The 17,228-nt window shown below is 35.0% G+C and overlaps 1 protein-coding gene across 1 annotated transcript in view; it reads right to left on the bottom strand.

Moving 5' to 3' along the window:
• Positions 1-17,228, bottom strand: part of UBR3 (ubiquitin protein ligase E3 component n-recognin 3) — a 115,036-nt gene that overhangs the window by 41,299 nt on the left and 56,509 nt on the right. The window contains exons 25-28 of the mRNA XM_074145046.1: positions 14,554-14,642; positions 6,378-6,527; positions 5,740-5,873; positions 2,073-2,183 (exon numbers count right to left, since the gene is read on the bottom strand). Of these exons, the coding sequence (XP_074001147.1) occupies positions 2,073-2,183; positions 5,740-5,873; positions 6,378-6,527; positions 14,554-14,642 (484 nt within the window). The remainder of the gene's footprint in view (positions 1-2,072; positions 2,184-5,739; positions 5,874-6,377; positions 6,528-14,553; positions 14,643-17,228) is intronic.

The following is a 17,228-nucleotide window of genomic DNA, read 5'->3' as shown; positions in this document are numbered from 1 at the left end:
ACCGTAAAGAAAGAATAACTGGAATGGCTTCTCATTTTAGTGAAAAAGGTCTTTACTACAGACTGTCTTACAATCCTCCAGTTCAACTAGTTTTCCTAATTTTTAAGTACTCTTCATTGTCAACAGTATTCCCATAATAAACTAGAAATACTTCAATGGGGTATTTTGAACATTTCACATGTTGTCTCTTTCTAGCAATTCCCATAAAGTTTGAGACTTTTTTGATAAGATCTTTTAATTTATAGACAGGCAATTTTATTTTCAGTAATGAAAAACATTTGAAGATATTTCACAGAAGTAGTACAGGCTGAAAGACCTCATCAAGTAGCCATTGGAGGGTAGCATGATAAAAACCCAGATTATTTCTTCTTTATCATGAAGGATCAAAAAACGGACACATAAGTACGTGTTTGGGAAGTGAGGACATCTCCCAAGCACTCCTGTTCTTGGCAAGCAACCTTGCTTCGGCTTTGTGAATTGCCTCAATGGTTTCTCACTCCCAAGAGAAGAGAACTGCAAAGTTAGTAGTGACTATAATTTAAACTTCAAGCAACCAGCCCAGAACTCTGAGGCATTCTGGTGAGCCTACTTTTACACACCTTTCTGGATGTTGATCTGTGATTGTATTATGTAAAAATAAATGTTTTCTCCAGATGAACACAAGTCTATATAAATTATTTCAGTATTAAGAATGCTAGGAATAGTCAAAATTATTATGTACTCATCTAGGTAGTAGTAATACATGCTACGATCAAAAGGTCACTTAAATAATCTAGAAATCTTCAAGAATACAATGAGATGGAATAATAGTTTGAGTTTCAGTGAGAATCCACCAGAAAAGGGACTTCAGTGTCTATATGATGCAAAAGATTACTTTTTCAAAAATCTGCAAAATGAGATTCTACCATGAAAGCCCAGATTTTAATTCATTATCTTGATGACACAATTACCTCGAAACCACCTTTACAGGTATATGGAAAAGAACAATTAATGATGGAATCCAATAAAGGTGGCACAGCTTCCCATTTCTCTAGAGGCAAGTTTCACAGTATGACCAATGCAGGTATTAAAAATACAAAGGATTGAGCACAGTTTTTCTCAAAATGGAAACAAATCAACAAAACTGATGAAAAAATAAAACTGAAGAAATACCACAAAGAAATCTTGAATAAAAAAAAAAATAAATCATTTTCATATGCAACAAGAAGTCATCATTTAGTCTTCATTTTGTTACACTAAATAATCCAGAAATAAATGATTGCTTAAAATCTGATAACTTCTACCACTGCTGAGCTTGTGATAACACTGTTCAGAAGATCTGCAATTGGGCTGCAATAGGTTGAGAGGGGTGGAGGAGGCCAGCAACGTCAATGGAATACTACCCTGTTTTGCTGAAACCATGTGAAAATAAATGAATGTCTTTTCTAGCCAACAATTTCTGAGGGCTGACTAACAAACTGTATTTTAAAACCACATATAGCAGTAATTTCCCAACAGTATTTTCCAAGGAGAAAAAAAAAAAGCCATAATTCACAAGAGTTAAATTTTTTTAATTCATTTCTCTAAACTGCATGTATATATATAACATATACCATAACTAGAGATAAAAATCTAACTTTTTATATCTGAATTTTCATATTAAGAATTAGCCAAAAGCAAAAGTTTATATTTGTAAAATTCCCCTCTCATTTTTTCTTCAATTCCTCTGTAATTTCTAACACATGTTAAACAGCAAACAGAAATGAAAAGTATAAAAAATGCTTTACATGAATAGGCAACACCAGAAAAAAAAACAAAAAACAAAAACCAGTCATTTAATTTTCTAACAACATGGTTAATTTAGTCAAGTATTTTTTCTGATATATCAGAATAACTGGAAACTAAGTACTTTTGTTAATAATGTCAAGGTGCAATTAAGAGATTTACTATCTACAGTTCTTGAAACATAATAAAAACATCTTGTCCATTCATGTAACCCAAATCTTTCTCTGAATGGAACAGCACAAATCCAATTGATTTCACTAAGAACGGCTCAGATACAAATAAAAAAGACTATCTGTAGTTTTACTTACCCGTAAAGATTCCATGTAAGATTTGTGACAATCTATGTGTAAAGTGTGACCACAAGTTTGTACATAAACGCCTCCTTCCCAGCCTATTGACACTGCCTGCAGGCAGGAACTCTAAAACAAAGCAAAAACAGCAGGAAAAAAGAACAATATATATAGTTACAAAGGTATTTACCACAACTTATATTAAGATTAATTTTTTTTTTTATTATTTGTATGCTATCTAATTAAAAGACACATGCTGTAGAAATAAAGACAAGATTTATTTTAAAAAAATCACAGAATCATTTAGGTGGGAAAAGAGCTTTAAGATCATCGAGTCCAACTGTTAATCTAACACTGCCAAGTCCAGCACCACAGTATTTAACTACGCTAACTTAGGTGGCTGCCATTAGGTTACTCTTTCCAACAAAAGCCAGGCACTTAAGTTAAACCTCTGCAGTTCTTGTCACTTCAGAGAATGACTTCTTTAAAGAACTTCTTTATTACAGCATGAAGACAGCTCTAATGCTACCATCTGTTCCAACAGCACAAGTTATCCCATGTACAAGGGCAGCATACTGCTCCAATACATTTAATCCAGTTTTGTACATTACCAAAATAACAAGATAACAGTTATATAATTAAACACCAATCTGTTATTAAAATCCAGCGTAGACACTTAGGGTTTTTAATGAGTTGTTGAACAGTATTGTATATAACATATCATAAAAAAAAAAAAAGAGAACAAATCTTTGCTTAGTGAATTGAGTTTTATACTACGATTTTTTGAAAACATTGGCCATATTCAGAGACTGCACTTATAGCCCACATGTCAAAAATAAAGCTACCTCACTGGTACTGTCACCACTGGCAAACTTATGACAAGGAATTCTAGAAAATTCTCTTGCAGAATACCTAGCTATAGTAACTCTAATTATTAAATCTCCATTTCTCAAAGAAATAATTTCATACATAGATTGAAATGTACATTCTGGTTACACATTTAAAGAACAGAATAAGATCTATGGCTACCAGAATTGGAAAACAATTTTTAGTGCAGATGCACCCCCAAATGGTCTTAATGTATGATGCAAAACCAGGGTACTATGAATAACCAACTCTGAGAGCTGCGTTTTCTAAGGATGTCTTGGCACCTCTTTCCCCCCGCTCCTGCATCTGAGCAGGAAATCAAAACAAAAATACAAATTCTAGCTACAAGACATGCTCCTATTTACCTTGCCTCAACCTGACATTCAAGATGTGCTATGGTCCTCTCAGGCCATACAACTAGAAAAACTTTCTTTTTTGCCTGCTGGCTCCTGAATGATTTAGCAGACTGCACTATTACTAAGGTCATATGATACACCTGGATAAGTCCCACAGGACAAATACTTCATTCAGGAAAAGTAATATTTACTCCATGTATTTAAACAAGGCTACTCGGTAGCAGTTGCAAAAGAAGAAAAACAAACCTCAAAGTCTTTGCAGAAAGGCTTTACTCTTATTACTCTTGAGTTCCGAGATAAAGGAGATTCCAACGCAAGCAATAGGCTTGGGATGGAACACACCTCTATAAAGTTACTTGTTACAGAGTACTATGTGATTCTGAAAATAGTCCTATCAATCTAGTATGTGATATTTTATCTCCTAATCCTTAGTCATACCTCTCCATATTAAAAATAATCACTTTCAGTTATTTTTCCTTTAATGGGCAAGAATTGACTGACAACAAGCACCAAATTTCAGCTAAGAAAGCACAAAAGGCATCTTTATGGAAAGAACTGGCCTGTTTTGCCCAATCTGTATATAGCACGTAGTTTTTGAATATTATTTTTTTCTTCTAGTAGAATAAGCTAGATCATGTTTCATAACTTAAAATTTTCAGATCTAAGTGAAATTATTCTCTTGCTTCCTGAAATCTGTTGTTCGAGGAGGACACTTACTGGGAAGGACACAGTAGACAAACAAAAGGACTTCTTATTGCTTAGCTCAGCTGAACAAGATGCACAAGACACTAACAGATGTTTCCATTTTTATGCCAAAAGAAATTTAAGGATTAGTTCTTTCATGCAGAGATATTTTTTTAGCACAGTAGTCACCTGGAAACTTGAAAGCAAGAACAGCTAAATCAACTAATGCTTGAATCAGGACCGGAATTTTTGAAAGCAGGATGCAATTGCTCATTGCGTTACAGGGCATTTTAGACTGATCTGTTGGTAGTGTTATTGTACAGGAAGGGAAAGATACACTTCAGTGAGATCAAGTTTTTGAGTAACATTTTGCTTGGATCCCCTTCCATTTATAGTTTGCAAACACATAAAAATAAAGCTACAGTATTGGTTCAATGTTCTTTATCATTTCAGTAGGAAAAAATATTTATTAACTATTTGAAATAGTAAGCAAACATCATCAAATGTCAAAAAAGAAAAGCTTGTCCACAGATTCTCTTTGAACTAAAAAAAAAAAACCACAAAAAACTTTTGTTCAGAAATAATTTCCTGATTACACCTTTAAAAGTTTTACTTTCTATCAATAAAGTGTGTAATATTTGCCTCAGTAGAAGGCGCTTTTATGAAAACATTACCCAATTTTTAAAACTGTATCAAAACAATTATGAAATTTACTCTAAGTTAATCTACTCTACAAAAGTTTGGTTGTAGTTGGCAAATTTCAATTATCTGTGGATGACATTCTGAGAAAGCTAGCCATCGTGGTCAGAGTAAAAATTGCTACAGTTTTTCCTCTTTAAAGCCAATACTTAAGCTTCTAAATGCTGATTTTTTTAGTTAGATCTGTCTAAGAGCTGGTATGTCACTTGACACTAGTCTACAGGAGCTAATTTAGGTTCACAGACTACATATTCTTCCAAGAAATTATTCTTGGGGAGAAGAACAGTTACGTATTATCTCACATGGCTGTTTTATACACTAGCAAGGAAAGCCACAGGCAGCACCTCACTTCCACAGAGGTCTACAACTGAACATGTTCTGTTAAGCAACAAGAACTGCCTCTCAAAATTAAATATGAAAAGCTTTAATGTGGCTTTGTGAAGCAATGCAAAACTCTGTTTAGAACAGCTACCAGAACTGCAAAACAGACAATAACATACCAATTAATGTAAAACTGAACTTCAGTAATGTTGTGGAGAGTTTAGCATTCAGCAGAAGAGTGTGAAGTCTTCTGCTGGTCCCCCTCCTTCCTATCCACTCATCCTCCCCTTCTCCGTAGTGGCTCAGAAAACTGTTACAGGTTAAAACAACTCTTTCAACTTCCTCTATGCTGCCAAAAATACTCTTAACTGATTAAGAGTAATTCCTTGATCAGGATCTTTGAATGGCTGCAAGAGAACGGCGTTTTGAAACTAATACCTCAGACAGCAAAACCACATCTCAATTGTATGGTCACACTTGTGAAGTATCTTCTTCTAGAGAACATCTGCATGGATATTTAATGACTATATAGCCTATAGGTACACTAGACACCTACGCTCAAAATGTAACTAGGGGAAAGCCAGACGCTATTTAAAAATAATGACCCTATCAACTGTAAACACTTCTTAACTACTGCAATGTGACAAAGTGTTCACTAAATGTAGAAATTAAACTGGGAGGACTCTAAGTTGTAATTTCATTTACCTTTTAACACAATTTTTTCTTAAGTGGTAGTAATGTTCATATGAAATACTTACATCTTTAAAGTATCTCTGTAAAGTTGTAAGCCTCACATCATGCAATGCTGCACAGGTATCCCAAGGGTATATCTGCTCCTCTTCAGTAGTTGGTAGTTTCTTTGGCTCAGTGCTATTGCGGCATTGTCCCAACACTGTATGAAAAAAAGCAGCAATAAAGAAAGCAATGGATAACAATACACTAAAGAATCAAAAGAACAATCAGGAAATTCTGTTTTGTAACTACAATGTGCTTTGTTGATGTTAAACGGTAAAAAAGTTATTAAAGAAACTGAACACTGGAAGTTGTGCTTTTGCATATACATACACAAACACACATACATACATATAGACCCACTGATGACTATTTTACTTTCTTTTTCTTTCAATATCTATTTTCCTGTAGGTCTATTACATACTGCTGGAAACTAGGAGAGAATGAAACTCTTCACTCTTTTCCCAAACATTTGAAAATTTTCTCAGTACCCTTAGACCTACACATGTGCCTCATGGAGGGTCATCCACAAACACAAAAAAACCCACACACCACAAAAGAGGAGATTCTTGTCTTTCCAGGCTCTGTGAGACACAACAGTATTTATGCACACATACTAAATGCTGCAGAAACACTGCTTGTCGAAGAACTCACACATTCATACCTGAGGATGCTTGTAATAGTACAACTAGCCCTGTAGGTCTGTCTTCAGTAGAAGGACCACTTTGTCCACAAATAACACAATCATATATTGCCTCGGAAACATGCTGTTCTGATGTAGCTACCTCCATGGCAATATCAGCATCTGGCGATTCTAAAAAAGGATAAGAAAATTGATATTAAACAGAGGGAAAGAAATCCAATTGCATCTGTGTTGAGGTAGTGACTAAAAAAAATCCAAAATATTTTCTCTAGTTTATCTACATCTAAAACATTGACAGCTACTTTGAAATAACCTTGCTGCTTCAAACAAAAAGACCCCTACGCACTTAAGTATGAGTTTTCCCACATTCAGTGGAATTAAATGTTTAGTTCAAGTTTTGTATTAAGTTCGATGTCTTTAAAACTTCCACAAAAAGACCTAAGTTCTATTTCATTATATACTATATTGAAAACTCTGAACATAGAAAGATAAAGAGCAATGAATATGAATCTCTACTAAAACCATATGTGCTTGTAACTGACTCTGACAACAATTAGAAGGAAAAAGTTAATCTGGAGACCTTAGTAATAATTTAAAGATGCTTAAAAAAGGCAAACGAAACATGCAACTAAAAATGAAAGATTCTTCTTAATATGAAACTTGAACAATCTTTAAAAACATGGGGTGCATTAAGAAAGTAATCTGCTGCTATGCAGCAGATGTTTAAACATTAACTGGATACAAGATGTATCAGAGACCACGTTTTCTAATGGTCAACACTATTACTTCCTAGGTGCACAGACAGAAATGTTCAAGGACAAGGACCAGCTTCAAAGTACTGAAGCAACTGCACTTGATGAAGCTTTGTTCACATGACCGTTGTTGGTGGTGGTTTCAGGGCAGGGAGCTAACCAAAATGGAAGCAATTTTATGTTATGTTACAATCAAAGGCAAGAATTCTTTGACTTGAAAGAAAAGCACCTTAAGACTAAATGACCCTCTCTTGACTGATCAGGAACACATACAGTCAGCTTCTTGACCTAGACTATAGGGATGCTTTGTTTCTGTCCTAGAAGATAATTTTTCCAAAGGAAAACACTTCCTCCCTACCTTCAACCAGGCCCTTTGTCTCCTTGATTAAGTAAGCCAAGGTATTGGATACAGAACCCAAAAACTTTGAGAGCAGCAACAGTCCTCATGCAGAATTGCTTTTAGGAGAGCTGCTCTCTTCTGAAAATCCACTAAGAGTTCAGCAGGGGAGGCCTGCTGCTATAAGAGGAGGTGTGTTGGATGCCAGGCAGTATCTTTCTTTTTTATGAAAAGCTCCATGCAATGCTCTCACTCACAGGGAAGAATCAAAATTATATCGTTTTAGTAACTATTGATTTTCCAGTCAGTTATTGAGGGTCATATGAAAATGAACTCCAATCTTCATTGACATACAGTTCTTAATATTGTACACACGCCTATCACCATCTAGTGGCAGTCAGATGTACAATAAAAGAAAAAGCAGAATGCATCAACTGCAAATGTTTTTTATTTTTTAAGTCCAAACATCCAGAAAACGTACAAGGAATTGTAACACAGAAGTGAGGAAATAAACACTAGTGATTTTTTATATTTAACATGACCTCATAATTGTTTAACACACACTCACGTATACCTGTGTATTACAAGCACATAGCACAAGAATCACTGGAGTTCCAACCTTCTTATTTATCTTTTTCTAAAATATTGTCAATAAAACATAAAATACGCATCCATTTAATATTTCTTAAAATGTGTAGTAAGAGAATATAGCGTGTCAATCTGATTTTGAATAATTGAATGGAAATCCTCAAAATCAGTCATTTAATTTACAAAACAGCATTCATCATTAATTGCCTATTTTAAACCTGAAGGAAAAAAAACCACAGATCTTAGTATTTAAAAGGTGTTTCAAACAATTCAGTATAGGCAATCTATACTTCTATTGCCTATGTACAACAGGCATATAAAAAAATCAGGTTAATTTAATTTTAGAACTCAATGATCAAATGCATGTTTCCTTTACAACTACTTAGATCTAGTGCTAGGCTACTTCGGCAAGCAGTAAAATTTCAAGGGAACTAAACTTCTAGCATGAAGGAAGACTTCCTAATAAAATAATTTCCCCCAGAGCTAGTGAAAGAAAACAAGCTTACACAAAATCCATTGGTAAGAGAAGTTGGCAAGGATTTAAAATCTCAAATAATTAAGCAGACCAAAAAACCCCAAACAAACTTAAAAAACCCAAATTCTTTTTGAATGGACTATGATAAACCTTGATTACTGGCTTAAAATAGTTGTTAGCTTCTTTGGAAGATAACACCTGGGCTATGGTTTGTTGGAAAAGGTACATTTTGGCAGCATAACTCCTGGGGTGAAAATGTACCAGTGGCAGCTTGGAAAAAAGAAAGCAATCTATGCCTGTAACAATAATCTCAACCTTGTCCTTCTTGCCTTCCTAAATTCTGCCTCTGGAGCTCCTGCGGAAGCCACAGACCCTGCCTCACTGGCTACGTGATCTACCTACACCGTCAAGGACCAGGACAAACACGTACCAACTGAAAATACTGTTGAAAATGAGACATCCTCGTTACCGCAAACCTCATTCTAAAATATTAAATTAATGCACTGATACTTCTGAATATAAAGTAACTGGCACGTCTCCATTCTATTTCAGTTTCTGTTATATATTTCCTATGTCACATCGAGAAAAATAAAACTACACTGCATTGTACTGCAATATGGAACCTTAAAATGCCCAGAAATTTGTAGCTCCACAGCTTTTTTCGTTTGTGGTGTTTTGTTGGGTTTTTTTCCACTTTTTTCTCCATCTCATATAAACAGAAGTACAGAATTGCTTTGTGTTTTCCATGGCAACTTGTGAAGTATTTATGTAAAATGACTGGATTTGTAATGATATTTTATTAATTTGATTCAGAAAATACAGGTTCTTACCTATTTTTAAAGGCCGAGCTAACATTTCCTAGCTCCTAAAATGCAATTACAAAAAAAGACAGCTTAAAAAAAATTATTATATTAAATGTCCTTTTATATTGATGAAAAATCTCCATAGTTAAACGTTGATTGTAATATAATATAAAATTCCTTCTACTCTGGCTAAAAATCCCACCCAAATCACCATAAAGATCCATCACCTGAACAAAGCTATATCAGTTGCAATCAAAAGGTGAAGAATAATTTAAGTCTCCTTATTTTGGTTCCACTGGTGCACAAAACTCCAACATTTTTTCTGACACTAGGAAGATATTTCCATGAAAACAGCACTAGCACGTTATGTCCCAGAACAATGTTGCGTTATTGAATGCCAAAGAAATCCTTTGCCAGCCATTTGCTAAGGTACTCATCTTGAGGCATATCTCTCCTTCAACTTTCAAACAGGTTTTGTGGGAGCCTGCAATTTTACCTTGTGTCAAAACCACTGGCACCCAAAAGAAGACATCTTGTCACTTCACTGGAGACTCAGAAAGTAAGTACTGACAACAGGAGAGCAAGGAGACCAAGGTGGCTTCAGTTGCTAGGCTGAAGCATGGCTTTACTAGCCAGGCAGCAGGCATACAAGATAGCAAGTGTATTTTACGTCAAGCATTCTTTGGAATACAACCAAAGATGCTTAGTTTAAGTCTCTGACTCCAAAGATTTTACCTAATTGATTTCACAGAGACTTGTCCTGATGATATCAGCGTGTGTGAAGAAGGAGCAAATGGGAAATACAAGATAAGACATGTGGTACTGGTATCAATTCACCATGTCTCTCTCATGAGGTTTGTCTCATGTTGTAACACATGCCACCCCCTTACAGTGGGTTCTGGGGAATTTACCCTTATGAATTATTTCAGAAATCTGGATAAATATGAACCTCATTAAAAACAAAGATAAAAACACTGAAGGAGGATGAAAACATTTAAACTGTGACAGAAATCCAGGGCAGTGCCAAACGCTATCATTCCCATGGGTTTTTTTAAAACGTTAATTATTTAGATATCTTTGTTTGGTTTGTACCAATAGGAGTGAGAGACCCAAAGTTACAAAATCCTAGCATTTCCTACCTCATAGCAAATACCAATCAGTCTGCTAAAATTTAGCACATTTTTACCACAGAACCCATTGCTGCCTGAATTTTACTTCACCTGTACTCTTCAGTTACAGATTCAGTCCCTTTCTTTCCCTACCCAGCAAAAGCCCAGAACCGAAAGGGCTCTGTAAACACAGTAGTTTACAATCTGTTGACTGCAGTCAACATTTTTCCTGCTGTATACATTGTGTGTCAAAGTGGCCCCTCGGCATCAAGGCAACCATTAGCATGCTAATGTTCTTTGCCCTGACCCAGCATATATATTCTCAAGAGACCAGTACCTAATTTATTTTTCTATTTGGGTTCAGAAGATCGAGCGTTAGGAAATGGTATGTCACCTTGCATTAAGACTCTGCACTTCTTTTTAACTCTAGCTAAGGAACGTTCGCTTGAAGGACAAAATGACGTCCTGCTGAGACTCACAACATCAGAAAGAAACACAAAAATAATACCACATACCTTTCACGAAGCATTAAAAAAAAATAATCATATGGGGCAGTTCAGAGTCAGCAAAACTACTGAAGGAATGCAAGATACCTAAATATTTATAATTCACAAATTAACCAATTTACAAATTTTTGCTGAGATACTTTTGATGAAGTAGTTGAGCAGCTTGCCTCAAATGGGTCATCATATTTCATGTTTATAAAACTTAGATAGACAAATCTTTACAGATTTCCCTGTAATTTTTTAAAGACTACTATTAACTTGGAACATAAGGATTTATTTTTGTTCTTATCAACGTTTCAAAAATCTCTTGCACAGAGTTCCACATCATGACAGATAAATTGTAGCCTCACACTGCGGTAAGCGCTCTCGAAACAAAGATGTAAAAGCAGTTATTGCTAGAAGACTAAAAGGCCTATGGAGTTGACCCTGTATGCAACTACATGACAACACATTTTTGAGTCATGTTCTCCTGAGGTATTTCAAAAGCTCTGGCTGCTGTCCTAGAACAATGTTTCTTGGCTTATTTTTCCACTTTTTACATTTGACGTGCAGTCAAACAGCTAAAGACTGGTTTCTGTTCCATCCTAGTTCATTAACATAACTGTTTCTAAATTTCACTTAATTACTTCCAGGCAGGCTTGAACAGCAATGCATTTCTGCAGATGTCACAGAATATAAATAGAAAGTAACAGGGGGCACAAATAGAAAGGGCTAAATAGTCAGATTTTTTTTCTACAGTGATTATACGCAAGAAAATGCCAACCTTTACTTTAAGATTCTCAGATGACTTTGTGAATTCCAGTTGCCATGTTTCATAGCAGCATTCCAATTTCTTATGCTGAAGGTGGTGAGACACTGGCACAGGTTGCCCAGAGAGGTGGTAGATGCCCCATCCCTGGAAGTGTTCAAGGCCAGGCTGGATGGGGCTTTGAGCAACCTGGTCTAGTGGGGGGGTGTCCCTGCCCATGGCAGGGGGGCTAGAACTAGATGATCTTTCAAGTCCCTTCCAACCCAAAATATTCTATGATTCTGTGAAAGCTATTATGAAATTTTGGAAGTGCTATACTCACAATTACACCAGTTGTCATGTTTTACCAATGAATCACATCCACTTTTCATAGAGAAGTTTTAAAAATTGATGATGATGATAATTTGCCCAAATGACACAGTGACAAAGCCAGGGAGCTGAGGCCTTACCATCCCTGCATTCTGACAGTGTTACTTACTGTTACAACAAACAATCAAAATTATGACATAAACTAACTGCTGAATTTCAACCTATAATAAAAGTAACAGGTAGCAGAGCTTGAATGTCTGAGAAGGGAACAAATTTTAACTGACTGATTTTAGTATGAAGGGATTTTTTCGCTTTTCAAATGTAATCTTTTAGCATAGCTACGATACAATTCCTGAATAAATAAGACATTAAATAGCATTATTAAATGGTAAGACTACTATATACTTATAGTAGTAGTTTTAAATTTAATCTCTCCAGAAAGACTAGTTTCAGAATTCTTCCCATGTCTTGCGTTTTAAAATTAGAGTAACAATAGTTTCTGCAACTTTTTCAATAATTTGCTGTAAAATATAGAGACTGCAGACACAGATGAGCAAATGACTTCAGTTTAAAAAAAAAAAATCAGAGCAAAGTGAAGAAAATATTCCTGGCAAACAAAATCTAGGTTTTTAAATAAATCCTACACACTGTAACAGAAGACGTACTTCCTTTCTGCGAGCAATTTTAATGCCAATCAGATTATGAAAGCTAGTTAATACTGGACTATGGTACAAATGCAGTGAACTTTCATTACAAACTCAGAAAACAGTATGGCAGCCTAGAAGACACTGAAAAAAGTTAGTGAAAACGAAAGCAATTATTCAGCTAAAACAATGTCTGGAATTCTATGAAGTTCTTGCCAACAAATGTCTTCATGCAAAACAACTTTATGAAAATGCACTCCACTAAGCTGATTCTATCTACTGCTGTGCATGACCTGGAATAATTGACAACAAACATTACATTTTATGTTGAGATATCTGAAGTTATTCGTTGTTTAAATACTAAGAAACAAACAATTTAAGTGTTGCACGCCCAAGAACTTTTTAATGCACAATCATAAGCAGAAAGGCCCAGGTCTGCCTGTTACAGAAATTAAGAGTTCTTTTTAATATTTGAAATACATAGTCAAGTAAAAGCCAAGCGTTCCCAGTCCTCCACACAAATAAATGCTGTGTAATTTACTGATTTAACTAGTATGCTTCATCCACAAATCAAAGCAGATACCTTAAACATAGCTTATAAAACTCAAGCCAGGAGTATTTATGCATACATATGTATATATGCAAATACAGCTATGACAGCTAAATATATATAGACAGATGTGATTTCATATACAAAACCATAACTTTAAAGTTGCAATATCAAGAATTCAAAATACAGGTGACTGCAGAATCTAAGTTTCCCAGTCGCTTTCAATTAGCCAAGACTGCAAAAGGACTTAATTTTTAATATGTAGAACTGCTTGTTTCTTCTTCCCTTCTTCCTCACTTCAACAAACAAGCTACCCATTCATTCAGTAAGCATGACTTAAACTCATTTTCATCTGTGAATTTTGTGTTGTATTGCACACTCTCCAAACATAACACCATATATAGTCATTAATTTCCTAAATAAATATCAATGATTGATGTATCCAAGACCTTCGTAAGTATGAAGGAATAAATCTTTTCAGCAACCTACGAAGGGAATTTAGCAATTTCAAAAAACAGACTTTTTCAGCAAAAACAGTTGTCAAAATACTTCTAACCAGTGCTTAAACTCAAATCAAAACTACATAGCAGATGATATTTGATTGAAAGAGGCGAAAAAAAAGAAAGTTTCCTGCTTTGTCTTATCTTTCAAAAGTGCTAATTTTCAATGAAGTAATCCAAATGATGAAAATATTTTCCATTCCTCAGTTAAACCCAAGCAAACTAATCAAGATTATGCGCTTATACACAGCAGAACCTGAAAGAACTTATCCTCAAGAAAAACAGCTGATTCTACTGTAAAGCCTGTACTTGAAATAGAATACAATGTTACCAGTTTTAGCAGCTGAGATGACCAAAAAATTATTTTCTCTTTAATTCTATACATAAATTTAAGATGCAAAAATTTTACCTTATCAAAATTTGAAACTCTATAAAGAAATAATCCTAATTTTTATCACTATAGATTAAAGAAACTGCAATCTTTAAAAAACAAAATATCCTTGGGACATTTTATATTAAAATGTAAATACTTTAAAACACATCACACACATTTCATCATTTCATTCACTGTATATTAAGAAAAAAAGAATAAAATTGTCCTACAGATAATGTGTTCTGTTTTAAATATTTTCAAGATAATTTAATCTACTCTTAAGCAATTTTGTATTCAGTATTATCTGTCCTAGAAAAACACAACTATAAGCCTCTTAAGAAGTACTTAGTGAACAAGTGGATACAGTAGTAGAATCTGTGGGGTTTTTGTTTGAGGTTTGTTCTTTTTTTAAGCTATTTGAGCATAAACCTTAATACTAACATGGAAATAAAATTTAAAAAATAATTAAAAAAAAGCAAGCAGTCAACCACACAAAAACTTACCAACATCCATGGCAGTTTCCATGAAGCTTTTCTGCCTTGAGGCAAATTCAGCCAACAACTTCTGTTGCCTTTCTCTGGCCTTCTGTCGTCTGAGTGAAAGGAAAGGGGGGAAAAAAAAAAAAAAAAAAAAGAAAAAAAAGAGTGTATCTAATGGAGGAAGATTTACAGTGTCAGGCTAATTACAGTCACCAACTTCAACAATATCACTCAAAATTCAAGTTTTCTCTAAATAAAGAATTAACTTTCAAGCCTAAAAAATTAATTGCTCACTTTAGAGGTTTTTTTAAGAAATAAGAGTTATTTTCTTTTGATTCTCAAATAAAGAGATACATTCTTGTCCTAAATAGCCCTTCAGAAAGCTAAAGGATCCTTTAACAGATTAGGACATGGCATCATAAGAAAAAGAACCCCAGACCTTATTCTTTAAAGTTATTTTTCTGGTACATAAGGAGAGGTTAACAGAGTAAGAAGTGAACCATTGTATAAAAGCAAGTACTCTTGTGAGCAACCAATGCCTACAAGTTAATAATAAAAATAATAAGCCTAGCTCATGCACTTTTGATATCAAGCTTGATGCCAAGGCAAACAATTATGAATAATTTATTTTCCAGCTAAGGCTCCTCATACTGGTTCCTTCTCCCCCACCTCCGCCCTAGATACTGGTCACCCAGAGCTTTTATACGTAGATTTAAAAGAAGGTGGGGGTTGCTTCCAGACTGAAGGCCCTTACCTCGCTGGAGCCAAGCTGACTTCACTAACTTTTTCCTCTTAGTATAACACAGCTCTGGATTTACAAATGGAAGACATTAGAAACTCATTTTTGTCTATCCTTCTATTTAAACTGTATTAGCGATGTGTACAAGGCTATTTGACCAGCTATTCTATATCTCCCTATATATACATAATGCAGTGGGCAGAGGAATACTGACGGATGTAAAAATATAAAGAAAAAAGACATCAATTTTCTTCTTCCTGAGGTACCAAGGAAGGATCTTTACTTAGACAAGAGTTTAAAAATAGAGGAAATGGGAGAGTTCAAGTGGGAAAACCAAGCAAAACTCTCACCACAGCTGCTGATCGCATGGCACGTGCCCCACGGATGAGGGCTTGCAGCAGCACCTCCCCAGTGCAGCTAGGGAAGCTCCATCAGAGCTACAAACTCTGTGCATCAGCATTTACAATGAATTTTTTCCTCCGCTCAGAGATGATTCAGATAACTAACAAGGGATTTAAAAACATCCCTTGGCATCTGATAGGTTGCTCTTTAGTCTCCAGCACTGCCCGATGATCACTGTTCTGGCACAGGAACAGGCATGCACGGGCCCAAAGCAGCTAATACACTGTAACCTGCTATCCTGAGGTGGTCTGTTTGTGAGTCAATGCTTCTAACTTGTTTTCTTAAAGGCATCTTAAAACCCCAAATATCTCTGCCCATTTATCTGTCACATTGCACAGCCACCATTTCTCTAAATAATTTCTATTTACAACAATCCTAAGATTCATTATTCTGAGGACCATACCAGGGCATTCATTAAACCTGTTTTTATTTATTTCTCCCTGCGAATTTCTCAATATACGCCTTGACTAAAAGCAGAGTGACTGTAAATAGAGGCCTTTAATAAGAAGACATAAACAAACTCTGACAGATTCAGCACAGCTCAGTAATTTTCCATGATGGCCCATGGGAGTATGACACTGCAATTGAAAAAATACTGCAAGCAGCCGAAGCTCTCTTCTAGCTCTGTATTTCAGTTTCTATGGCAACAACCCATTGCCTAAGTGATGCCAAGTTTATCATTATATGTAACCAAAGTAACCAAAAAGGGGGATCACTGAATGCTCACAGTCTGCTTGATCTTCACTAATACAAAGCTGAACTGGGGGAAGAAAGAAAAACAAAACAATCAAAAAAGAAAGTAAAAACCGCAGCCTGACCATAGGAACCCTATCAGTCTATAAGATTAGTCATTTCAGTCATCACACTGTCCATTAATAAACTTCATGGGTCCTCAATGGATTTGAGGAGAAGAAAACAGTCACTCAGAATAACTAAGAACTGGAAACATTTATTTTCATCATTATGTTTCAGTTTTAACTGAAAACTTAAAGTGTCCACAACAGATCCTTGGAAATATCACATCCTTTATAGGGGGAAAAGGAATGACTTTACCCTTTTCTATGTGAAAAGTTACTTGATTTATTGATTCTCATGCTTCTCCTGTACATAAATCTAGCACTATTAAGTAGCAAAATAAAGAGTGGGTGTCCAAGATGTAGCTCTGTTTTATCTAAAGCAGTCATTCAGTCATTTTCTGAAAGACCATTTTACATGCTAACCCTTGACTGTTTCTCTTATTTACTGAGCTATTAAAAGAGATGATGAAAATCAAACCATTAACTGACCGCTTGTAATAAAAAATTAATTTTACTTTGTAAACTATGTAACATTAAAAATGTATTAAATCTACTTGTATTTTTTATGTTTAATTTTCTAGTACAGTGTAGGTCTGAGACATATCAGAGAGAATTTAGTAAAAAATTTATTTTCAAATACATTAAGACTGCATGATAAATAAAGGTAATCCGAGTCAGATAGTTGCATGTTTTTACCCAAATATCCACAACCATAATAAAAAACTCTGGTTACATAAATACACCAAAATAACACATGGACA

This window comes from Numenius arquata, chromosome 3 (assembly GCF_964106895.1).
Source record: "Numenius arquata chromosome 3, bNumArq3.hap1.1, whole genome shotgun sequence".
In the NCBI taxonomy this organism is placed as follows: Eukaryota; Metazoa; Chordata; class Aves; order Charadriiformes; family Scolopacidae; genus Numenius; species Numenius arquata.
This window is presented reverse-complemented; position numbering and strand designations above follow the sequence as displayed.